We start from the raw sequence: 27,046 nt of genomic DNA on the forward strand, positions 1-27,046 counted from the left end.
ATTTTCAGTCTGCAAAATTCAGATAGAATAAATGAGCAGAGGAACAGATCAGTTAGTCTATCTGGCTAGAAAATGTTATCAAACAAGGAGAATTGGAGTGAAAATCTCAATTCTGGATTCTGCATGCACTTTTGTCCTTAGTTGGTTTTCTTTAAAGAATCTCAAGTGTATATATTATATACTCTGTTCAGTCTAAGAGATTTTCTTCGCCTGACCTATTCTAGTGTAGTGGAAATTCTTGTTGAGATATTTCACTCCAAAATGGAGGAGTGATTGAAGAAAAAGAATTTGGTACATAGGAATAGAATATAAGCTTATAAGAAATAAAGAAGCATTCAAAGGATCCTAGAAATAATGTTATATGTAATTTAAAGAAATTAATTGAATCATTATAGACTATATTATCTATAATCATTTTGATTGAAGACATGATATTAACTAAAATAAAAAAATTTTACTGAAAGCATAATAATATATTATGTAAACACAAAACAGTATTTTATTTACCAGTTCTTGCCCCTAAAATCAAAATGTTCAACCTTGAAAATGTCCACACACATACAACCACACACACACACACACCCACACACGCACGCCCATAAACCCTATTGTGAAATAATGAAAAAAAAGGTGAAAAAAAATTTTATTATAAAAAATGGTGAAAATTTTAATTCACAGGGAATCTTTGTTGATCTGCCAAAAAGAATATGTGCAACAACAACAGCAAAAGAATATATATAATGAAATCATAGAGCACCAGGTTTGGTTGTTGTACATCTGCAGAATCCAAAAGGGAAGATGAGGGGCACCTGGGTGGCTCAGTCGGTTAAGCATCCGACTCTTGATTTCAGCTCAGGTCATGATCTCAGGGTCCTGGGATCAAGCCCTGCATAGGCTCTGCACTCAGTGGGAGTCTGCTTCAGGATTCTCTCTCTCCCTCTCCCTCTGCCTCTACTCCTTCTCGCACTCTCTCTCTAAAATAAATAAAATCTTTTTTTTAAAGGGAAGGTGAATGAACAGCCTTTTGAAAATGTTCATCAATGTTGCCTGATTCTTGTCACTACACCATTTCTTTTCAAAAATTTCTTTCAGCCTACCAGTGTCTCCTGCTTTATAGAAAATGATTCTTGTTCAATGAAATTTGAGATTTTTATACTTATGAAATAGTTTCTCAGAGTGGTAGCCCAGCCAGAGACAGTAAATGGCTTGGAGGTCAGGAGAAGGAATTTTAGTCTTCACTGTGGGCATGTGATGTTTTCTTGATTTAATGCTATATTATGTAAAATGCTCTGCAAAAGCAGTTTCTTTCTTTCTTTCTATTTATTTTTTTACAGGTTTTATTTATTTATTTGAGAGAGAGAGAGAGAGCACACAAATAGTTGGGAGCAACAGAGGGAAAGGGAGAAGCAGGCTTCCCGCTGAGCAGGGATCCCAGCAGGGAGCCCACACGGGGCTAGATCTCAGGACTCTGGGATCATGACCTGAGCTGAAGGCAGATGCTTAACCAACTGAGCCACCCAGGTGCTCCAGCAAAAGCAGTTTCAAGTACCACTCCTCAGCCACATTGCTGCTCCAAGCCCTTCTGTATAGACAGTTTGAATCACCATTGTCTGTCAGGGTCATTTTTGAGTCACCTTTCATAATGTGCACTGCTCTTTATACCACACAAAGTGGCCTGACCACCCAACACTCATAGAGCACATCATCACCTCTTACTGCCCACTGTGGCAAATTATTCATATATTGTCATAATATTTAAAATGGTAAACATTTAAAAATCCATTTGGAATAGTCTGAGGGAATTCATGAAGATAAACAAATTTTGTGTAGGCTTATTTGGGAAGGAGAAAAAGGGCATACTTTTCCAGTAACAAATGCTAGACAATACTTGACTAGCAAGAGGACATTCTAAGTAAGAGAAAAGGCAGTTGAAGATATAGAGGGTAGTGGGAGAGCTCTGGAATTAGGCACAAAAATTAATAGAAGCCCACATAGGTAGACAGATTTGAGTTGGTCTTACTTTTTCAAATAATTCTAATTTTTTAGACTTAAATGAGTAATATTCCATGGACTTAAAGAGTTTTTTTTTGGGGGGAGGAGTTTTCAGATGTGGTCTCTGAATCATATGGAGATTTTTAGAAATTATGGAGCATGCCATAGAGATTCCACAAAGCTAGAAATGAATAAGGTCAACAATTAAACAATTATTTTTGAACACATGTTATGTTATGCTAGGGTTACGGTGATGAATAAGATACAGTCCCAGCCTGAAGGAGCTCAGAATCTGGGTGGGAGGAGGGGGGAAGTAGAGAGACTTTGTTAGAGGAGGTAACCCTTCAGATGGACTTCATTATGATGAATCTATAAGGGACCCAGTGAGCCTGGGTTTTTAGACATTTGCCCCCTGAAAGAAAGTCATCTATTTTCAACTTTTACAAAAAGGAAAACATATTTGGAAAATGGCAAGTTAGTATTTTTGACGCTATGCCCTAAGACAAGAATCTGATCAAGGTTTCTTAAATAATGTCAGTAAGCAATTAGGAAAGAGTCAACATTGATTCACCCTAAACTAATTCCATTCACTTTTTTGATAAGGTTATAAAAATTCATAGATCAAATGAATCCAATTTATTTAATAAAGTCTCTCAAAACATCCTTGGGGATATAAAGAGAAATTGAAGGTATATGAAAGTACTTGGATTGAAGCCAATTGGAAAATGTCCAAAACTGTTGCCTAACAGGTTATGAGGATAGGAGTGTTCATGGAGTGTTGTTGTTCTGCTCTATTAGATGTCTTACAAATTATTTGGATGAGGATATTTTTACTTATAGATAGCACAGAATTGCAAAAAAAAAAACCAAACAAAACACCCCAAAAATCAGTTCCAGAAATATCTCAAGAGATTGTAACATTCTAATTAAATCAGTCATCAAATAAATGTGTGTGTGTGTGTGTGTGTGTGTGTGTGTGTTTTCCAAACAAATTTCATAGCATGAGTAAAAAGTGGAGCAAATATAGTAGAATACTTCAAGTGCTATTTACTGGCAACACAAGATTTAGATTGCCCAGATTCCAATGTCCTCTGCTGTGGTGAGGCTACATTAGAAACAATATATGCAACTCAGGGTATCACAGTGCCTGCTATATTTAAAAAAAAGATTTTGAGAAACAGCTGCTTAAGACACACTTGAAGGAACTAGAGATATTTAGTCTTAGGGACCATGATAGTATAATTCAGGGATATAGGTAGGATTGACACAATCAAATATGTCTTTTATTTATTTATTTTTTAATTTTATTATGTTATGTTAGTCACCATACAATACATCATTAGTTTTTGATGTGGTGATCCACAATCCATTGTTTTCATATAACACCCAGTGCTCCATGCAGTACGTGCCCTCCTTAATACACATCACCGGGCTAACCGATCCTCCCCCCCTCTAAAACCCTGTTTGTTTCTCAGAGTCCATAGACTCTCATGGTTCATCTCTCCCTCCGATTCCGCCCCCCTTCATTTTTCCCTTCCTTCTCCTAATGTCCTCCATGCTATTCCTGATGTTCCACAAATAAGTGAAACCATATGATAATTGACTTTCTCTGCTTGACTTATTTCACTTAGCATCATCTCCTCCAGTCCCATCCATGTTGATGTAAAAGTTGGGTATTCATCCTTTCTGATGGCTGAGTAATATTCCATTGTCTATATGGACCACATCTTCTTTATCCATTCATCTGTTGAAGGGCATCTCGGCTCTTTCCACAGTTTGGCTATTGCGGACATTGCTGCTATGAACATTGGGGTGCATATGGTCCTTCTTTTCACTACATCTGTGTCTTTGGGGTAAATACCCAGTAGTGCAATTGCTGGGTCATAGGGTAGCTCTATTTTTAAATTTCTGAAGCACCTCCACACTGTTTTCCAAAGTGGCTGTACCAACTTGCATTCCCACCAACAGTGTAAGAGGGTTCCCCTTTCTCCACAACCTCTCTAACATTTGTTGTTTCTTTCCCTGTCCATTTTTGCCATTCTGACTGGTGTAAGGTGGTATCTCAATGTGGTTTTGATTTGAATTTCCCTGATGGCTAATGATGATGAACATTTTTTCATGTGTCTGTTAGCCATTTGTATGTCTTCTTCAGAGAAGTGTCTTTTCATATCTTCTGCCCACTTTTTGACATGATTATTTGTTTTTTGGGTGTTGAGTTTGAGAAGTTCTTTATAGATCTTGGATACCAGCCCTTTATCTATAGTGTCGTTTGCAAATATCTTCTCCCATTCTGTGGGTTACCTCTTTCTTTTGTTGACTGTTTCCTTTGCTGTGTGGAAACTTTTTATCTTGATGAAGTCCCAAAAGTTCATTTTTCCTTTTGTTTCACTAGCTTTGGGAGATGTATCTTGAAAGCAGTTGCTGTGGGCAATGTCAAAGAGGTTACTGCCTATGTTCTCCTCTAGGATTTTAATGGATCCCTGCCTCACATTGAGGTCTTTCATCCACTTTCAGTTTATCTTTGTGAATGGTGTTAGAGAATGGTCGAGTTTCATTCTTCTGCATGTGGCTGTCCAATTTTCCCAGCACCACTGATTGAAGAGACTGTCTTTTTTCCATTGCATGTTTTTTCCTGCTTTGTCAAAGATTATTTGACCATAGAGTTGAGGGTCCATATCTGGGCTCTCTATTCTGTTCCATTGGTCTATATGTCTGTTTTTGTGCCAGTACCATGCTGTTCTGGTGATCACAGCTTTGTAATATAGCTTGAAATCAGGCAACGTGATGCCCCCTGCTTTGTTTTTCTTTTTCAACATTTCCTTGGTGATTCAGGGTCTTTTCTGATTCCATACAAATTTTAGGATTGTTTGTTCCAGCACTTTGAAAAATGTCTTTGGAATTTTGATCAGGATGGCATTGTGAAGGTATAGATTGCTCTGGGTAGCATAGACATTTTAACAATGTTTATTCTTCTGATCCATGAGCATGGAATGTTTTTCCATCTTTTTGTGTCTTCTTCAATTTCTTTCATGAGTATTCTGTAGTTCCTAGAGTATAGTTCCTTTACCTCTTTAATTAGGTTTATTCCGAGGTATCTTATGGTTTTTGGTGCTATTGTAAATGGAATCATTTCTCTAATTTCTCTTTCTACAGTTGCGTTGTTAGTGTGTAAGAAAGCAACTGATTTCTATGCATTGATTTTGTATCCTACCACACTACTGAATTGCTGTATGAGTTCTAGTAATTTGGGGGTGGAGTCTTTTGGGTTTTCCACATAAAATATCATGTCGTCTGCGAAAAGAGAGAGTTTGACTTCTTCTTTGCCAATTTGAATACCTTTTATATCTTTTTGTTGTCTGATTGCTGTTGCTAGGGCTTCTAGTACTATGTTGAACAGTAGTGGCGAGGGTGAGTATCCTTGACATGTTCCTGATCTTAAGGGACAGGCTCTCAGCTTTTCCCCATTGAGGATGATATTCGCTGTGGGTCTTTCATAGATGGATTTTATGAACTTGAGGAATGTTCCCTCTATCCCTATAACCTGAAGAGTTTTAATCAGGAAAGGATGTTGTATTTTGTCAATGCTTTTTCTGCATCAATTGAGAGGACCATATGGTTCTTCTCCCTCCTCTTATTAACGTGTTCTATCACATTGATTGATTTGTAAATGTTGAACCACCCTTGCATCCCGGGGATAAATCTCCCTTGGTCATGGTGGATGATCCTGTTAATGTATTGTTGGATCCTATTAGCTAGGATTGTTGAGGATTTTGGAATCCATATTCATCAGGGATATCGGTCTGAAATTCTCCTTTTTGATGGGGTCTTTGCCTGGTTTGGGAATTAAGGTAATGATGGCCTCATAGAATGAGTTTGGAAGTTTTCCTTCTGTTTCTATTTTTTGAAACAGCTTCAGTAGAATAGGTATTATTTCTTCTTTGAATGTTTGGTAGAATTCCCCAGGGAATCCATCAGACCCTGGACTCTTGGTTTTGGGGAGGTTTTTGATCACTGCTTCAATCTCATTACTGGTTATTGGCCTTTTCAGGTTGTCAATTTCTTCCTGTTTCAGTCTTGGCAGCTTATAGGTTTCCAGGAAGGCCTCCATTTCATCCAGATTGCTCAGTTTATTGGCATATAGTTGTTGATAATAATTTCTAACAATTGTTTCTATTTCCTTGGTGTTAGTCATGAGTTCTCCCCTTTCAATCATAATTTTATTAATTTGTGTCCTTTCTCTTTTCTTTTGGATAAGTCTGGCCAGTGGTTTATCGATCTTATTAATTCTTTCAAAGAACCAACTTCTAGTTTCGTTGGTCTGATCTACTGCATTTCTGGTTTCTGATTCATTGATCTCTGCTCTAATTTGAATTATTTATCTTCTAATGCGTGGCTTAGGCATCATTTGTTGCTTTTTCTCTAGTTCTTGAAGGTGTAGAGTTAGTTGGTGAATTCGGGATTTTTCTATTTTTTTTTTGAGTGAGGCTTGGATGGCTATGTATTTTCCCCTTAGGACCGCCTTTACAGTATCTCATAGGTTTTGGACCGATGTGTTTTTGTTCTCATTGATTTCCATGAATTGTTTAAGTTCTTCTTTGATTTCCTGGTTGACCCAAACATTCTTGAGCAGAGTGGTCTTTAGCTTCCAAGTGTTTGAATTTCTGCCACATATTTTCTTGAGATTGAGTTCCAGTTTAAAGCATTGTGGTCTGAGAATATGTAGGGAGTAACCTCAGTCTTTTGGTATCAGTTGAAACCTGATTTGTGACCCAGTATGTGGTCTATTCTGGAGAAAGCTCCATGTACGCTCGAGAAGAATGAGTATTCTGTTGTTTTAGGGGGGGAACGTTCTGTAAATATCTATGAGGTCCATCTGGTCCAGTTTATCATTCAAAACTCTTGTTTCCTTGTTGATTTTCTGCTTAGATGATCTGTCCATTGCTGAGAGTGGAGTATTGAGGTCTCCTACAATTAACATATTGTTATCAATATGACTCTTTATTTTGGTTAACAGTTGGCTTTTGTAGATGGCTGCTCCCATGTTGGGGGCATAGATGTGTACAATTGTTAGATCTTCTTGTTGGATAGACCTTTTAAGAATGATATAGTGTCCTTCTGTGTCTCTAATTACAGACTTTAGTTTAAAATCTAATTTGTCTGATATAAGAATTGCTACCCCAGCTTTCTTTTGAGGTCCGCTGGCATGGAAGATGGATCTCCATCCCTTCACTTTCAGTCTGGATATATCTTTAGGTTCAAAATGAGTCTCTTGTAGGCAGCATATGGATGGGTCCTGTCTTTTTATCCAATCTGCAACCCTGTGCCGTTTTATGGGAGCATTTAGGCCATTCACGTTGAGAGTGATTATTGAAAGATATGAATTAATTGTCATCATGTTGCCTGTGAAGACGTTTTTATAGATTGTCCCTGTAAATTTCTGTTGTATATCACTCTTGGGGTCTTTCTCCTTTTATAGAACCCCCCTTAATATTTCTTACAGGGCCAGCTTAGTGGTCACATATTCTTTCAGTTTCTGCTGGTCTTGGAAGCTCTGCATCTCTCCATCCATTCTAAATGACAGCCTTGCCAGATAAAGTATTCTTGGCGGCATGTTCTTCTCATTTAGTACCCTGAATATGTCTTGCCAGGCCTTTCTGGCTTGCCAGGTCTCTGTGGATAGGTCTGACGTTATTCTGATGTTCCTCCCTCTGTACGTAAGGAATCTCTTCCCCCTAACTGCCCTTAAGATGGTTTCCTTGGTTCTAAGATTTGCAAGTTTTACTATTACAGGCCAGGGTGTTGGCCTGTTTTCCTTGATCTTGGGAGGGGTCCTCTCTGCCTCTAGGACACGAATGTGTGTTTCATTCCCCAGATTAGGGAAATTCTCAGCTACGATTTGCTCAAATACATCTTCTAGTCCTCTCTCTTTCTCCATTCTCTCCGGGATTCCAATTATTCTGACATTGGAATGCTTTATGGTGTCACTTATTTCTCTGATTCTATTTTCATGGATTCTGAGTTGTTTTTCCCTGGCCTCCTCTTTTCCCTTTTTATCTGTTATATTGTCTTCCAGGTCACTTATTCATTCTTCTGCCTCACCCTAGCTGTTAGATTATCTAGATTGGATTGGATCTCACTGATAGCATTTTTAAGTTCTGCCAATTCAGTTTTCATTTCTGCCCTTAGAGACTCTATGTTGCCATTAATTGATTTCTCCATTCTAGCCATTGTCTTCACAATTGCTAGCCTGAATTCCATCTCCAACATCGTGGTTATATCTGCTTCCATTTGTAAATCTGCAGCATAAGTCATGATCTCTGAGTCTTTTCTATTTTGGGGGTTCCTCCTCCTAGTCCTTCTGTTGATGGGTGTTTGAGGGAATGTGTAGAGTCCAAATTATTGACCAGAACCCAAGCAAGATGCACCTGTTTTCTTGGGACCTTAGGGTTGCTGCCTCTTATTTTCCCAGCCTGTCTTCTGGGGAAGGGGCCTGCAACACTGTTACTCAGGCAACCCTGTTTGGGTGGAGTTGCCCTGCCCCCCTGTGGTGGGGGATGGGCTCAGAAGGAATCAGTTTGGGGGGCTTTTGTTCTCTGGAGGCTTTCCCTGGAGGTTTTCTGCATCTCCTCCGCGAGTCAGAGCCAAATAGACTGTTTCTAACGCTCTGCCTCAGAGCAGAGAGACCACAGTCTGTTCTTCAGTGAGCTCTCCAGGCCACGCTGTCTCCGTTTCTGTCTATGTTGCTATAAACTGTAGCGGCCTGGGTTATGCACCCCTCTGCAGTGCCCCCAGTCCTGCCTCCAGGTCGGAGCACGTCTCTGCCCTTTGTGCTTCTAAAACCGCCAGCCGCCCCCAGTTCGCAGGTGCAACCCTGCCGCTCCTGGTTTCTGCCCTGGGGTCTGCCCTAAAGTCCTTTCCCCGCTGCTACTGGTCTGCGAGTCTGTGCCCGGTCCCCAGCGCGCGAGGCTGTCGCTCACCAGCGGTGTAGAATCCCCATGGACAGGCTCCCTCCCGCTGCCGTTTATCCTCTGATATCTGCCCGTGGAATCAGGGTTCCCTGCTTCATACCTTGAAACCAACTGCCTGTGATATTCTGTTTGTAGAGATCCAGATCTTCTTACATCTCAGGCTGGTTTTGTGGGTGCTCAGAGTGGTCTGGTAGATATCCAGCTCAATTCCAGGGACCAGTTGAAATAGGGTCCCCTACTCTTCTGCTGTCTTTCCTTCTCTCCACAGACATGCCCTCTTGCCTTCCTCAGACCTCAGGTGATTTGGGGGTAAATCTCGTGAGATGACAGCCTAGCTCTTGTGAGATCTCATGCAAATCTCGCCAGATCTTATTGAAATTTCACCAGACTCAGTCTAAATCATGTGAGATTTCTACCCAAATATGTCTTTTAAAAATATTACTCTATCTGCAAGGTGGAGAACAATTGGAGGAGACAAGAGTAAATATGGGGAGACTAATGAGGAGAGAATGTCATGACCTAGGTGTGGGATAAAGGATATTTGGAGACAAATAGAGGTAAATTCAATAGGAATAGAATGGATTGGATACCCATATGTAGGACACAGAATGAGGGAAAGTGATGAGGTGGTTTTGGGGGAACATTAGGTCCAAGATGCTGGCAAGTCATTTAAGAGACAATTATCAGACAGGCTCGTACACATTCTATCTAATCTAGTGTACAGAGAATTTGTGGTTGAAAATAAGGGTATGGGAGGCATCTGAATAGAGTGAATATCAACAGAGATGGACGTTTATATGATCTTTTATGGTTCATGGGCCACTTCAACACTCAGTATAGGTCTTTGCAACAAAGGAAGTCTTTTTTTTAAAGATATTTATTTATTTATTTATTTATTTATTTATTTATTTATTTATTTTAGAGAGAGAGAGAGAGAGAGAGTGTGTTTGCAAGTGGAGGGAGGGGCAGAGGGAGAGGGAGCAAGAGAATCTCAGGCGGACTCCCTGCTGAGCATGGAGCCAGATGCTGGGCTCAATCTCATGACCCTGAGATCATGACCCTGAGCCAAAATCAAGAGTCTGATGCTTAACTGACTGAGCCACCCAGGTGCCCCAGCAAAGCAAGTCTTACTATGACATTACAAAGACATGAAAGCCAAAATTATGTAAATTTGCTTAAGATTTCAACACTAGTGACAAAACAGGACTTGAAACCAGGTGTCCCAATACCAAATTCTAAAATCATTGGTATGTGACTTTTAATCCCACTATAGTGCCTATCCAGTGGTAATCAGAGCTATAGAAGAAGAGCTTTCCATGTGGAAGAAATATGATGACCACAGCTTGAGACATGCCTGTTTTAGGGACTAGAGAGAAAACGATCCAATAAAGGAAAAGGAGACAGTAGTTAGAAAGTGCCAGAACACGAGGCGCCTGGGTGGCTCAGTTTGTTAAGCTTCTGACTCTTGATTTTGGCTCAGGTCATGGTCTCAGGGTTGTGAGATTGAGCCCCGTGTTGGGCTCCACACTGGGTGTGGAGCCTGCTTAAGATTCTCTCTTTCCCCTTGCCCTTCCTCCCCGCCCACCCACCCCCCACTGTCCCCTGCTCATGTGAGTTCTCGCTTTCTCTAAAAAAGAAAAGAAAAAAAAAGTGCCAGAAAAATGTTTGATTATAGAAACCAAGGAGGGGCAGGGTAGGTGGAGAACTTCCAGAATGAGGGGATGGCTGTCATTCTCAGGTATTGCCTAGAGGATCAGGATACTCAATTCTGAGAACAGACCGCTTTCTTTATTGCACATTTGCCTTTTTCTCATCGTTCACTCTCATTTCACTTGTTTTGTCTTTAGCTCTTGAACTAGAGTATAAATTCCTTGAGGGCAAGTTCTATGTCTTACTTTCCTTCTAGTCTTTGTGCTGCCTGATGCAGAGCTGTAGCCATAGACTGATATGAAATGTGAAAGTTCTCTGCATGCGGATGATTAATCATCACTAAAATTTTTCCGAAGACACAGGCTCTAGTGCCAAGAGCACATTTGTTTAAAATGTGCGCTTAAATTTGAATGAATCTGCCTAAATGCTGCCATATGTTCTTAGGCAGTTTCAGAAGTGTTTTAATACAATTTTACCTTTAAAAGGACAAACGTAGGGGCATGCTTATGAGACATAAAGACACCCTTAAATAAACACAGAGCAGACACCAGCACATTCAATCACACTTAAAACAGCTACACATAAAGAATGTTTTCTGAGGTTTAAGAAAATTTTAGCTAAGAGGACAGCAACTACTACTTCATGCAGGAAATATTTATGAGAAGTTACAAAATTGTAGGCATGGACTCCGACAGCATATACTGCATTTTAATTATAGACCCCAGAAATACAATTTAATTTGATGTAAATTTCACATTCCTTTGAAATGGGTCCACTCTTCCATTATTTGCTAATGGCCACATTTTGCTGTGATTTCATTGTATCCATGTAGACACTGAAGACAGCTGTTGGGGATAGTCTCTGTGTTATTCATTTATATCAATCGCCAATTTGATTTTTGTGACAGTACTGTAGAATTTATCGTTGTGTGAATATAACAGTGAAATGAAACCTATGTTTAAGTTCTGCAAATAACTTCCAGTCACTTTCAAGACACCTCAACTTAGGTTCTAAATCTGAGTTGCGGTTTTGCAGGCACAGTTATTTGCCGATCCACTTCAGCTTGCAAAATCACACACTAGCCAGATCTGGGTATAGTAATTGTGGCAACGAGTAATGGGTCACATTTTCAGCCCATTTAACTCACTGGCTACATCATCACCAAAATAATGCCAGTATTTTGACATCAGTGTATTTTGCAACTTGGTATAAATCAACAATGGTGTATATCAAGAACTCCTATTTACAGAAAGAAATTTCTGGTTAAAATAACATCCAAGTGTGTTACTCTATCTGAATACATGAGCATCCATATGGAAATTGTTTCATTAAATCCCATTTTGCAGAGGTGGAGAGCTGCACCCATTTACTTATGTGAGCACTCATTTGGAATATTTTTAGATGATTTTTTATTTTTAGGTATCAGAATTTGCTTCTGATCATTTTAAATACATAGAATATTACAGATACAATTGAAATCCTCTTGTTGGCCTTTTGTTTTGTATCCCTCACAAAGGCAACTCTTATCATTAATTCACTGTGTCCTTCCAAACCATATTTTTGTAGTTTAATGACCTGAGTTATAGAGCCATGAACAAATTTTTTCAGGTAACATTGCTTTTTTGATTACCTAAGTTCTATCACAGATATCGTTTTGATTATCTAAATTTATATCATTCTTTAATATGCTTTTTTTCTTCAGCATTTCAGAAATCCCATCTGTCAATCTATCCAAAAGATGCTTCATTTTAACTTCTTTATAGTTTGAATTATCCCAGCTTATTCATCTTTTCTACCACAGATGTTCGTTTAGATGATACATCTTGCACCAATTTTTTGCTATCCCCAAACAGCATTGCAGTAAATGTTCATATGTGTGTATATTATCCACCCCTTTTCTCTCTCCTGGTGTTCCCTGTTTCAGATTTCTCTCCAGGAAATGCCTCGTACAACTGGGTTGTAGGTTATATGCATCTGCAACCTTACCACATATTGTCAAATTGCTCTCAAAAATGGATTCTTAATGTATATTCTCACCAGCAGTATATAAAAGTTCCCATTTCCTTGTATCTTTACAAACCTTATCTCGTTAGACTTTTTTTTTTTTAATTTTGCCAATCTGACAGATGTGAATGAAATAGTTTATCATTATGGCTCGAATTATTTGTCCTGATTATTTGTGAGTTTGAGCATTTTTTTTCAAATACTTATTGACCATGTTCAGGTTTCCTCTTTGTGGGTTGCCTGTTCATATCCTTTGCTCATTTTTTTTCTGAGTTGTCTTTTTCTTGTCGAATACTTATGGGAGTTCTTTATTTCAAATATTAATCTTTTGTCAGCTGTGTGGATTGCAAATATCATCTCCCAGTCTTCTAAATTTGTGGTAGATTTTATCACCCAGAAGTTCTTCAATTTTGGATAATTTGGTCAAATACTTTCAACCAATTCATTTTTGTGTTTAATGTCTTATAAAAGATCCATTACTAGGGACGCCTGGGTGGCTCAGTTGGTTAAGTGGCTGACTTGTGATTTTGGCTCAGATCATGATCTCATGGGTCATGAGACTGAGCCCCATGTCAGGCTCCACACTCAGTGGGGAGTATGCTTGAGATCTCTTCCTTTGCCTCTCTCCCCACTCACTGTCTCACTTTCTCTCTCTCTGTCTCAAATAAATCTCAAATAAATCTTTATTAAAAAAAAAGATCCATTACTACCTTGGGTTGACTGTGATATGCTTCCATATTTTCTTATATTAGTGTTAAAATTGTGTTATTTTATGCATAAGTCTTTAATACATTCTGGAATTTATTTGTGTGTCTGGTGTGAGAAAGCAACCTAAATTTATTTTCTTTAAGATGGAGAGCCGGTTATTGTAGCACCATTTGTGAATTAGTCCATCCTTTCTCCATGGCAGTGTGATATCTCCTCTATGCTATACAGAGTGCTGAAATGAGCCCAGTATGTTTTACTGTTTTTCTGTTCCTGCAGCAACACCACACTGTTTTAATTACCGTGGGTTATGATATACCCTGACGTATAGCAGGACAAGTTCCCCTCTCTTGTTCTTCTTTCACAGAATTATTTTTGTTATTTTTTAATATTTGCTCTTCCATCTGTGTTTTAGAATCAATTTGTTTGTTCTGTTCCACAAACATAATGTGTGGTATTTTTATTTCAATTGCATGGAATATACAGAGAAATTAATATAGAGATGAATTTTTAGTTTTCCCATCCCTGACATGGTATATTAATATCTGGACACCTTTTACTCAGGTTTCCTTTTTGTATCTTTTAATATAATTTTCCCTACAAATCATGCATTTTTTTTTTAAGATTTTATTTATTTGACAGAGAGAGAGACAGCGAGAGGGAATACAAGCAGGGAGAGTGGGAGAGGGAGAAGCAGGCCTCCCGCGGAGCAGGGAGCCAGATGCGGGGCTCAATCCCAGGACCCTAGGATTATGACCTGAGCCGAAGGCAGACGCTTAACCGTCTGATGCACCCAGGCGCCCCCAAATCATGCATTTTTATAAGATTAGTTGTCTGTTATCTCATTGTCCTTGTGGCCATTAGAAGTATTATATTTCCTGATTAATTATTGCTGGGTTATTAGAACTTTCTTGATTTGGCATGTTGATCTTGGATCCAGCAACCTTGCTAAACTTCGTAGTTTTTAATAGTTTATAGATGCTCCTGCATTTTCTATGTGGACCACCATATTTTCTGTATGTAATGATATTTTAATCTCTTCTTTTCCTGTCACTATGACTTGTATTTCTTTTTCTTATTTATTACATTGGCTGGGACCCCTGTTTGCTGTTGGGTAGTAGCAGTGATACTGGGCATCCTCATCTGTGGGTTGTGTTTATTACAAGTGTATAATGAATTCCCCCAGTGCATCCATTTTCACCTTTTTTCCCATGACATTCCCATTAAACATTTGCAGTATGGCTAGCCAAGGTTAAGGTAGGGAGTGTGGCCATGTAATGAAATTAAGTTATCATATTAGTAAGAGGACCCACGCTTTACTTCATTTGAACTCTTTCCTCACTTTCTAAATTAACCCATCCATATCTGTTGTCAGTCATTCAAGAGACAGTATATTAAAAATAACTCACTTGAGAGATCTCAGCTACAAGCTTTTTTGTTGAGTTTGACAGCATTGGCTTCATTGGAAATGTCATACCATTAGAAACATACATCTAAACTTTTTGATGGTCTGCCAAAATTCTCATTGTTCACATTAATTTTGTTTTGCACTTTCATTTTACAGACTCCAATGAACCAGGCTTCAACTCGTTCCCACTGCATTTTCACTATTCACTTATCAAGCAAGGAACCAGGATCTGTGACTGTCCGGCATGCTAAACTTCATTTGGTTGATCTGGCTGGTTCAGAGCGAGTTGCAAAGACTGGAGTAGGGGGTCAACTTCTAACAGAGGCCAAGTATATCAACTTGTCCCTACATTACTTGGAACAGGTAAAACTGGGCACAACGGGGTGTAACTGTATCCACCATTTGCTGATAGACTTTGCATCAGGCACTCTGCTAGCATCGTTGTTTTGTTGTTTTCTTCCTTTATTTTGGTAAAATATACATAACATAAACTTCATCATTTTAATCATTTTTAAGTGTACAATTCTGTGTCATTAAGTTAAACTTCATCATTTTAATCATTTTTAAGTGTACAATTCTGTGTCATTAAGTTCACAGTGTTGTGTAACCATCACTTCCATCTATTTCCAGAACTTTTTCATGACCCCAAACAGAAGCTCTGTACTCATTAAACAATAATTTTCTATTTCCTTATGCTCCCAGTACCTGGTGATCTCTATTCTACTTTCTGTCTCTATGAACTTGCCTGTTCTAGATATTCAAATACAAAGAATCATACAATATTTGTCCTTTTCAGTCTGGTGTATGTCACTTAGCATAATGTCTTCAAAGTCCATCCATGTTGTAGCATGTATTTGAATTTCATTTCTCTGTAAAGCTGAGTAATGTTTTATTATATGCACATGCCATGCCCTGTTTATCCATTCATCCATCAATGGATGCTTGGGTCCTTAATCCTTTTGGCTATTGTGAATAATGCTGCTGTGAACAGTGGTGTAGCTACTAGCATTTTGTATATGCCATTGCATTTAAACCTTACAACAGCCCTATACTGCTGGTATTAGTTATTCCCATCTTAAAGATTTTAAAACTCAGGTCTTCCTGAGGCCTTCCCAAGGTTACCAGCTAATGGTGAGATGAGGATTTGAATCTTGAATTGCTTGGCTCCAAAGACCATGTTTTCTTTCACTATACCTTATTGGTTTTTTTGTTTTGTTTTGTTTTTTCTCAGTACTGCTTTTTGGCAGCATTAATAATAATTTATTATAGAGGCTGTTAAAACTAATTGTTTTTATTATAAAATTTGTAGTGGGTGTGAATATAGTTATAAATGGCCGCCCGTGGCCTGTCTTTTCAGGCTAGTAGATTAGTTGTGGGAACATAATTTAGAGATGACTGATATCTTTTCAGCTTCTGGTGACTTCATCTAGCTGGTGATTGTGATCCTATGAAGGTTCTCTTTGCTTTAGCTTCTTCCCCTGCCAACCCCTACCCCAGGTTTACTACAATCTACCCCAGTTTATACTTTATTTTTGATTTCTGAATCTGACTCCAAGTGCAAAGAAATCTCGTCTGAATTTAGCTAAATAAATTTTCCAGAAAAAAAAAAATCCTCATCCCTAAAATGAGCATATTGAATTAGATGATTTCCCAAGTTCTTCCAGCTCCATGAGTAAAGTGCTGTGACTTGAATGTTAAAGATGGCAACTGCTTCCAAATTCTAAGAAAAAAAAAAAAAAGAGAGAGAAGCATGATCAAAAACTGGAGTAGAGAAGTACAGAGTATATTGGCAAGGCAGAAGGACTTGCTAATGAGTGTTGGAGGCTAAAAGATTTGAAAAAACAAACAGACCTCCCCCCCTTTTCTTTCACTGCCTAATAAACCCTTTTGAGACTGATATTGTCCTGATGTTAAATGCTTTCTAATGGTCAAGTTGGCTGACAAAGTAGATTGAGAGAAACCTAAGGGAGCTGTATCTGAACAAGGTGCATGCAGTTAGGCTCTCACTAAATGAACCCCAGTAGGGCAGCACCCAGAGATTAATGGCCTGCATGGTGTTCAGATGATTTTAGTGTTTCTGACAAGACTCAGCCTTCCCTACCTCTTCCTTGCTCAAATATTACATAGTACTTTTGCTTAACGGAGCTTTTTACTTAATAGAACACTTATAAAACACTGATATGAAAACATAATGGACTGTATTCAAAGTGCTTTATTTCAAAGAAATATACCTAGTTGTTTCTGATGGTAGCACTGTCAGCTTTAATCCCCATTGTGCCCATCTGTTCATATGAAATTATATTCATTAGTTAAATCAGAATTTCCACCAATTGTTATCACTCAAGGAAAACCTTCTGCCCCTAATCCTCTCTCTTCATTCTACACAACCTTTGCAAGCTGCTACTTCTCATTAAAACTCTTCCTCTCCCCACATCTCTTCTCTTCAAAATTCTTATAACATCAGCCTCATGTGAGTAGTCTTGGTGGCTCTATGCATTTGATTTTCTATATAATAAATTTATTTACAAGGAGCAGTAGTGTGCTGAGGACTGCGCTAGGCACTGGAGCATAGTGCTGAGCAAAGTAGAAACGGCCCTTGCACCAAAGGTCTCAGGGGCCAGTGCAGGGAGATGTGCATGGAATAAATAGTCATTAAATACTTGGCTGTCCTCCAGGTGAGTTGTTCAGAGAAAGGCCAAGGGGTAAGGAGAGCTTGTAATGGGGGACCAGACTTTGGCTGAGGAGGGCAAAGGGAATGAAAGTTCTCTCAGGGCTGATACTAAACAGAGACTCAAAAAACAAGTAGGAGGGAACCAGGCAGGGCTGGGGTTAGAGCATGTCAGGCAGTGGCAACTGGGAGTCCATTAGCCCTTAGCTCCAGTCCAGGGGGTTCAATTCAGCCAGGGCCACAGTATTACTCACATGTCATTGACCTTTGGCTTTCTGAGTGTCAGTTATCTGTTTCATGTGCATCCAACGCATCATTCCAGCTGTTAACTACTTACACTCATCTACAAGTGTCTTCCTGGATGGCATAAGGTAACGGAGAGAAAAGGAGGTGAAGATTAGCATGAGAGGGAAGAGGGACAGAAATATGGAACACTGCAGGATATGGACATAGATACATGGGGTTGAGTAAATCTAGGAGTTGTGGTGAGAGAGGAAGTAGGTGGGTAGTAGAGAAATTTTGGTATTTCACATAGAAAGAGATAAGCGAGAGAGAACCAAGGAGTACAGGGGAAGGAGAATAATAAAACGAGGGGCAGATACTATTAATGAAGTAATGGAATTCAAGGACTTTTATACCCAGGTTTTCTTTATGCAGGACTTGATTATGGGGTTAACGAGACTGGGAGTGTAACACATTTTAGTTTAACTCCATTCATTCATTCATTCATTCATTCATTTATTTCACTCATTCATTCATCAAACTGTGACTAAGTGTCTTCAAAGTGCTATGAGTTATGTTAGACAATGGGAGTAAATACACAATTGAGAAATGGTGCTATCAAGTTATCTAGTGAAGGAGCAAAGCATATAAATAAATCCTTACATATGGTCAGATAAATGCTGTATTAGCAATTCATTAATTCATGTAGTTAATTACATCCTCTCCATCTCAGTTTCAATATATAGATGGAGATGTCCTAGGGAATAGAAAATTTGGTAACCTCTCTTACACTTATTAGCCCACGTTGGTTATAGAAATCCCATGCGGAACTGTCACTGCCTTTCTGGCCATCATTGTGGACCTTACACCTGCTCCCAGGGTATAGCCTTTCTGAGTTGAATGCACCTTATTGTGCTTATAACTAAATAAATTTCTGTTTGTTAGAGTATTGTTGGTTTTGGAATTTTCCTTGTGTATGCAGTACTCTTTCCAAAAAGTCTCCTCGAAAACATTTTAAGCCACAATAACAGGGTACATTTCGGCCCTAGAAATTAAGTCCATGGAAGAAAAGGAGGGGAGCCTGCATACTTGTTCTTACCATAAGCTTCACCGAGTGCTCTTGGTGTCACCCTCAGTCTCTGTCAGCCCAAACATCAAGTGAGAAACCACTGAGAACAGAGTGTTTGCTCTCTGCCTCTACAGAAATCAAAATCGGGTTTGCCTTCAGCCAGTTATCCACCATAAGTGGGACTTCTTTAGAGTTTCAGTTTCCACTTGGCTTCCACTGAATGTGTGTGTTCAGGAGAAAAACTAATGTTGCCAGTGCCAGTTGTAACCACTCCAAATCATTGTCAATTTTCAGAGGATAATTTTCCATATGCTTCTGAGCTCTTTAAAAGAAAATCTCTTTAATTCATTGAATAGTAATCTGATCGATTGATTTTAAGAATAGTTTCTAGGTACTTGGAGATATTATTAAGTATAATGTGAGTTTCTACTCTTTGTTGCTTAAAGAATGCCTTCAGGAACATTTTTTTTTTTTTTTTTTGTATTTATACATGAAATCCCAAGTGGGAGTAAACATTTTTAAAAAATCCAGGTTGTATAACCATCTCCTTAGCCTGTGCCGTTCAGATCATTTGGTTCCGGGCCAATTTAGAGAGCCCAAAGCAACCCCGTAAAGAATAATCCATTTTTGCCTCTTTCCAGAATACCGGCCATTTCTGGGTCACTCTGAAGATCTGTATCTTCTCCAAGGGGTCTGGACTTATTCTGATATTCCCAGGCTTCTTTAGAGCTGAGAAGATGCCTGTTCGGAGCTCTCTGGTAGAGAAATAGCCCAGGACTGGTTTTATATGGCTGTTAACAAGTGTCCAGAGGCATCCTAAAGAACATAGCCTGGATACCCCTGCAAATGGAGTGCTTTTTGTTTTACTATCCCAGAAACAATCTCTATTCATCTTTAAAACATTTCTGTGAGATAGGCAGGTATTCTAATCCCACTTTTACAGGTGAGGAAACAGAGACTAATAAATTTAAGAGATCTGCCTAAAATTGCACAAGTAAGGCAGCTAGATTCTGCCTCTAAGTCCTGGGTTCTTTCTTTTATTATGCACTGCTTTCATTTTCCCCATTTTTAAAGACCATGCTTTCCAATCCATAATTGCATTTGGAATTTTAATTATTCTCTTGAACCATTTTAGAACCCTTTCTGGAAAGGGCATTGGAATTGCCTTTACAACATTCACTGCAAGAGTAGCAGCCATGAACCCATCCCAGCTCTAGGAGTATACCTTGACTAGTCTAAGCCAGTTGGAGCCTTGGCTGTAGTGATTGGTTCAGACATGGGCCCATGACCCAAGTTGGTCCCTAGGGAAGCTCAGGATATATGTTTAATGATTAGAGAACTTTCTGACATCAGTTATAAATAAGGATATTTGGCAGCCATCCCGTGGCCATGAAGAGAGGCAGACTTCTACAACATAGAAGGTAGAGCAGAGATATTGGCAAAAACTAAATCCTTGGTGGCAGCACTGACCTTTTGGGTTATGTGTAACCTAAAACCTTTGCTATTATAGTTACATAGGCCAATAAATTTCCCTTATGATTAAATCCAGTTTGGGCTACATTTTCTGTTACTGCAGCCAATAGCAAATTAACTAACCCCATTCAATTTAATACCAGCATGAAGTTTAATAAGCATATTCTCCTTTATGTCATCTAAGTTGTCATAAAGCTGTTGAATAGAAGAGATTGTTTCCTGGAGCAGGAAAAAAAAATAGTGACATTTGTTTTATGCAAGAATTTCAAAGTACTTAGAACATTGTCAGATACTTAATTATGATTCATAAACAATAATGCCACCCTCTCACACATCTGTCAGACCAACCCATTTGGTCTGGTGTTTGGCATTTGGGCCTGCCTTGATTGCTAGAGATATTTCATTTGTCCACTTGGTTCTGAGGGTCTGGAGTTCTATTCAGCATCCCCTGCTACCACCTTGCCACTCAGATTTGGGTCTGCCATGTTCCCCACTTCCTTTCCAATTACATCAAAACTCAGTTCCACCAAATCTCATTCCATACTATTGATCCTTGTGCTGTCTTCCTAGGTAAAGCTAATTAATCTACTCATTTATTTATTCCTTTCACATAAAGTTGTTGAACACATGTTGTATTAGTCAGATTTCTTAATCATAAACTGGAAAACCTACTGTAGCTAATTTAAGCAACATAGAGTTTATTAAACATAAAGAACCTCAAGAAAAGTTAGAAAACTGGGCTTGGATACTACCCAGCCCAGAGCACAGCAAACAAGAGACACATCTAACCACACCACTGAACTGCTCTGTGAAATATTACCATTATCCTCCCTTGGCACCCAGGACAGTAAGTCCTGGCTTCCAGAAAGTTCCTGCAGCTGCCTCAAAGGAACCAGATGCCTTCACCACCACACTCTCCTATAAATCTGATCTTCCTCTTTGTGGCCACCACCTCTCATCACTCACCTCCCAGCTCCACTCCCACAAGAGTGTCCTTTTGATGGAGCTAGGTCTCATGTAGAACATTGAGTTGTAAGAGAGACTAGGAAGTGTTGCTTCATAGTAAGTGAAACTAGAATGGGGTTATCCTGAGAACTGAGTAATAAGACGATGTAGTTTCTGCCCCATGGACTGGGGACCAGACACTGCTCTAGGCAGTGGGGTAGAACTGTGAATGAAAAAAACAAAGTCTCTGGCCTAATGAAGCTGAAAGCCAAGTGAGGAAGCCAATTAAAAAAAGTAAATAAATGAATAGAGTGTCAAATAGTGATAAGAACAGGAAGAAAAATGAAATAGATTAAAAACCTGGAGATAGGTATGTTACATTTGACAAGGTGTTCAGTGAAAGCCCTTGTGAGGAGACAAGATTTGAGCAAAAATTTGAATGATGTGAAACAGGAAGCTATATGAAAATCTGGGCAACATTCTAGATAAAAAGAACAACAAATTCAAAGGGGTGGAGACAATCTTGGTATGGTGGAGCAACAGCAAGGCAAATGTGGGCTATGAAAGCACAACAGAAGATGAGGACAGATAGGTAGGGACCAGATCATGCAGGAGTTGGGTCATTATGGTGTGTCAGGAAGCTACGGGAAGGTTTTAAGCAGGGAAGTGACTTGTAACTTATAACAGGGATGTAACTTATATTTTATGAAGATCTCTCTGTGGAGAGTAGACCAAGGGGGGGCGGGAGGGTGGGCAAAAAGAGAAACAAGGACTGAGTCAAAGCCTTGTGTAGTCCGAGGAAGGGATGATGAAGGCTTGACCTGGAATGGTGACAGAAAAAGTGGGAAAAGTGGTCCAATTCTGGGCATGTCTTTTAGGTAAAACTAATAGAAATCGCTGATGGATTAGATGTTGCCAATGAGGGGAAATAAGGATGATGCCCAGGGTTTTGGTCTGAGCCACTAGGTGGATGGTGGGCCATCAATAATGATGGGTAAAGACCGGAAAAGAATCAGATTTGTGGGGAGAGGGGTGAGAAGGTCAAGAATAGACATCCAAGTGGAGATTTAGGGTTTCCACAGAGATAGCAGCTCAGGGAACAGGTGGAAGCTGATGATATCAGTTGAGGAGATGTCAGGATATCTATGTATTTAATGCCAGGGAATTGGATGAGATTCCACAGAGAGAGTGCAGGTAAGAAAGAGAGGAGGATCAAGGACTGAGCCCTGGGGCACTCCAATGTTTATAATTTAGGAAGAAGGAAAGGAAGCATTCATTAACTAGTGTTTGAGGAAAGATGAAAACCAGGGAAATGTGGTATCCTGGTTACCAATGAATAAAGTGTTTCCAAAAGGAGACAGTGAGTACCTGGGTTGAATACTTACTCAACTCAAAAGTCTAAGAAGATGGCAATAAATGCTTTGGGTACAACAGGGGTTGCTGAGCCTTGGCAAGAGCCATCCTAGTTTTTAGACTAGTGGGCAGGCAGGGTGGGAATGATCCAAGTGAGAGAGAGAAATTGATGCAGAAGAAAAGGGATAATTTTAGGAGTAAGGTAAGTGAGAGGAGAAGGAGAGAATGAGGGGCTGGCCTTAGAAGGAGCAGTTTGGTGACACAGGAAGGGCAGAGTGTGGGGGGCATTTAGTGATAGGACAGGAGATGGTTCTGGTCAGGCTGCTCACATCTAATGGAAGGGTGTGTGGCCATCAGCTAAGACTAAAAGCAGGGAGAAGAGGCTGGGTGGAGGTCTGAAACAAAAGGATAAGATGTGAAAGCCTCATTCCTGGAGTGGAGTGAGTGGAGAAGTAATTTTTGAGAGAAATTATCACAGGATATCTGGTTTATAATTAAATCTGTGGTCATGAATTTGAAGCAGGACCAGTGGTAGTGTGTGTTTTGCCCCAAACAGCCTTTGAAAACAACCTTGTTTTATAAACCAAGGGAGTAGAAGAAGTTCTGGTGGTAGGGATTACACACCTGAAGGGAGGGAAGGTTAGAACAATGGTAGGTGTTATTAGAGGTATTTTCAAAAGTCGGGTCCTTGTGATGCCTCTGAAATCACATCTGTGGGTGTCTTATTCCTCATACTTGGGATGGACATCCTAGCACTGGGTTCATCTTCCTAGGAAAACCGTGAACCCCTGGTGGCTCCCTTTGGGGACAACTCCACAGCAGCCTTTCATCCAGCTAGTACCTTCCTATTAAGTGAAAAGTAAGATGAGCAAGCCTTCGTTGAACCAACATAAACTTGCCCCTTCGCTTACAATGGTAGCAAACATGTATACAGCACTGAGCTAGCTACTTCTCAAAGTAATTTGTGCATTTTAACTCTCAGTCATCCCAACTCCCTACGAGGTAGATGTTATCTTTTCTCTGTTTTACAATTGAGGACACTGAGGCAGAGATGTTGAGTGACATGTCCTAGTAAGGCTAGAATTTGGACCTGGACAATGTGGTACCAGATTCTTGGGTCTCCACACTAACCCCTGCTGTCTCTCATAGTTCTCATTTACTGCTCTGCCTCTTCTGCCTTGAAGATGGGTCATAGAGATCAATTTTGGTAAGATTTTAAAACTCTGGCATGATTTCCTCTTGAATTTTACATGAATTTTCTAATGGCTGAAGACAGGATAATAATGTATCCTATTCTATGCCAAGTTATATCATCTGTCCAAAAATTACAGCGTTCATGGTGGTATGTTTTTGCTAAGTTTACTTCCCTCCATCTCTACCATTATTGTACCAAATCATGTTAAGATATTTATTTTGAGCCCAAGTTTTAGATGTCACCCTGCATTCAGTTATGATTTCTGTTTGAATTTTCACTGCAGTTGCAGCTTAGCTGAGCTCCAGATGTGCATTGTTTGCTAACCTAATACCATTATTTTTCTACCACGCCACAGGTGATCATTGCTCTTTCCGAAAAACACCGTGCACACATTCCCTACAGGAACTCCATGATGACCAGTGTCCTAAGAGACAGTTTGGGAGGGAACTGCATGACGACCATGATCGCAACACTCTCTTTAGAGAAAAGGAATATCGACGTATGTTGGTTCTTTCTGGAGATCTCAGTCTGAGTTTCTGTTGCTAGTTTATGAGATGGTGTTGAGGGTCCTGGGTGGGTTTCCATCTTTTCAGCTGGGTTGGGGTATGCTTTGAGATGTAAACACCCTACAGAGTTCGCAGCTTTGGCTGGTTTGCCAGCATTATAATTACCCCCGTTTGAGAATGGACTTCACACAGCCCAGGATGGTGGGAAGAAGGCTCAGACACAAATTTTGGAAAGCCTGCTGCTGGGTTAGTTATCTTGGCCAGAGGACATGAGAGAGGAGACCCATTAGCTTCTGTTCTGTTTAGCTCCTAATTACTAAGATACCTTGGAGGCATCTGTAGGATGTGTCCCTAGACTTGTCACTGAGTGAAGCGCACAGGATGCTTTGTCAAGGGCTGGCTACTGACTGGCTTTCCTGGGTTGCTTTAGACTCAGCTTCATGTTTTATGCATCACAGTTTAATGCTTGGGATCCAGACTTTCTCCAGAAGAGGAAAACAAGAAGTGGCAGGGTGTCTTCCAAAACGAGGCCAATCCCTAAGTGCATTCTAAGATGTCTCGCAAAGCCTCTTTCTGGCCTGTTACAAATGTTTATTTTGTAGTCATTCAGGTTTGTGGATTATAATACTATCTGCTATGATTATGACATACATGTATGTGGCTCTGGTTTCATAGATCAGTAGTTGAAAACTACATACAGTCACCACCTCATGATCTCCCACGTTTGGCATGGATCATTTTATTAGGCCAAAATAAAATTTTAATAAAACTGATGTTCTGGAACAAAGCTTCCTAATTTGGAGGTATCTTCATTGTGTTTTATACACATCACTCTTTAGATGTGCTTCTTTCTTCTGTGAACAAAAATTAAGGTTTATCTCTCTAAGCCATAACATTTTAAGGAGTTATTTTGCTTTATAGGAGTCGATATCTACCTGTAGATTTGCACAACGAGTGGCGCTCATAAAGAATGAAGCTGTTCTTAATGAAGAAATCGATCCTAAATTGGTAAGCAGCTTTGAACTTACGAGGCTGGAAGAAAAATCAAAGTGGGTCAAAGATTAGTAAAACTTGAGGCACACTTCCTCCATACCAGGTAGTGTTCTAAGTATTGGAAACATATCAATTTGTTAAATTCTCACAACAAGCTTATGAGTAGATGTAATCTCCATTCCCGCTTTACAGATGACAAAACTGAGGCACAGAAATGTTAACTAACCTGTTGAGAGTCACAGCCTCCACAAGTGGCAGAGCCAGGATTCAGGTGCAGATGGTCTGATGCAAGGACCTGCCACCTGCAGTCCCATCAGTCCACTCCTAGGATAATGAAATGAGTCCTGAGAATGTGTGCGACACAGTCGTGGCCAGTTATATTTACATGAAGGTAGTAGCCTTTCAGAAAACATCAGGTTAAGTTTCTAGAGATAATAATAATAGACCATCTTCTATAAAAGCTAACAGAGAAAAAGAAGTTTTAATGGTTATTAAGTAGAACTGTATTTTACACAACTGTCCTATTACTTATTTTAGAGACAAAAAAATTAATGATTGGGGCACCTGGGTGGCTCAGTCAGTTAACCATCCAACTCTTGATTTCAGCTCAGGTCATGACCTCAGGGTCGTGGGATTGAGCCCCATGTTGGGCTCCGTGCTCAGTGAGGAGTCTGCTTAAGATTCTCTGTCTCCCTCTCCCTCTGCCCCTTCTCCTGCTCCCTTGCTTTCTCTAGCTCTCGCAAAATAAATACATAAATCTTTAAAAAAATTAATCATTGGTTGGGTCCATGGAAAAATAGCCAAACTTCTAGTTTTATAACAATGAATCCTGCTTTATCAGAGTGCTTTTTTAAAGCAAAAATATTTGCAAGTTCCATGACTCAGATCCTCATTTTAAATGCAGATGTTTTCTCTCTATTTTGTTAGTCTTCTTAAATGAAATACAACATGGAATCAACTTATGCCAACATTGAAAATGTAGAAATAAAATATTTCAATTTTTTACATTCCCAAATTAAGATTATATTACTTTTCAAATCACTCAGCTTTTAAAATTTTCTCTAGAACATAAGCTAGTGTAGGCTTAGCAGTATGCATCATAAAAAAGGGTGTGAAATCTCACCGACACTGCTTCATTTATATATTCCTCAAATTCCAAAATAATAATAATAATAATCATAACCTTCTCAAATTCACTGTTACCCATACTAATTATTTCCTTCTGATTGTTTGTCCTGTCTCCCTGAAATCATTGCGCTGAAGTATAGAGACAAGGTTAAAAGAATAATGGGGTTATTTGTTTTACCCTGCTCACCTCAGGAGCTTGAGCAGCCCAGATGGAAATCTCTTCTTGAGAAACCAAGTGGGTGAGGCAGGGCCTCTTTGCAGCACAGGCCCTGGTCACACAGTGCCCCCGCTGGAAGAAGGAGTCAGAATTCTAAGGCATGAGTCAAGTGAAAGGGAACTCATAGGATGAATTCTTCTGCCATCCCTGCCTCGCCAGCAAGCAGCCCTGTAGCATCACAGAGCAGCCTGAGAAAGACAGCCATGAGTTGTTAGCCTGAAGACAAAAATTAGTGCGTAATTGAAGGAAAATGAACATATTAAATGCTGGAGAGTTTTTTTTCTTTAAATTTGGCTAGAGAAACTTTGAGGGTACTTGAGGAATGTGAAAAAAAGGTGAACATTGTCATGTGTTTGATGTAGGGCTGCAAGAAATGTAAAGAAGAGAGAAACCTGAATCAAAGCTGACAGCTGTTAATTGAACAAATATTGAGGTCTTCCCTGTTAATTTTAGCCATTCTGACTGGTGTGAAGTGGTATCTCATTGTGGTTTTCATTTATATTTCCCTGATGCCAAGTGACACTGAGCACTTTTTCATGTGTCTGTTGGC

At 39.5% G+C, this 27,046-nt stretch overlaps 1 protein-coding gene across 2 annotated transcripts in view; it reads left to right on the forward strand.

Moving 5' to 3' along the window:
- Nucleotides 1-27,046, forward strand: part of KIF6 (kinesin family member 6) — a 440,420-nt gene that overhangs the window by 150,647 nt on the left and 262,727 nt on the right. For both annotated transcript variants that reach the window (XM_028120400.2, XM_088024363.1), the window contains exons 7-9: nucleotides 14,884-15,090; nucleotides 24,008-24,151; nucleotides 25,080-25,166. In XM_028120400.2, the coding sequence (XP_027976201.2) occupies nucleotides 14,884-15,090; nucleotides 24,008-24,151; nucleotides 25,080-25,166 (438 nt within the window). The remainder of the gene's footprint in view (nucleotides 1-14,883; nucleotides 15,091-24,007; nucleotides 24,152-25,079; nucleotides 25,167-27,046) is intronic.

Source organism: Eumetopias jubatus, unplaced genomic scaffold (assembly GCF_037043125.1).
Source record: "Eumetopias jubatus isolate StellerSeaLion01/CBP00866 unplaced genomic scaffold, mEumJub1_p1.0 scaffold_6, whole genome shotgun sequence".
NCBI lineage: Eukaryota > Metazoa > Chordata > Mammalia > Carnivora > Otariidae > Eumetopias > Eumetopias jubatus.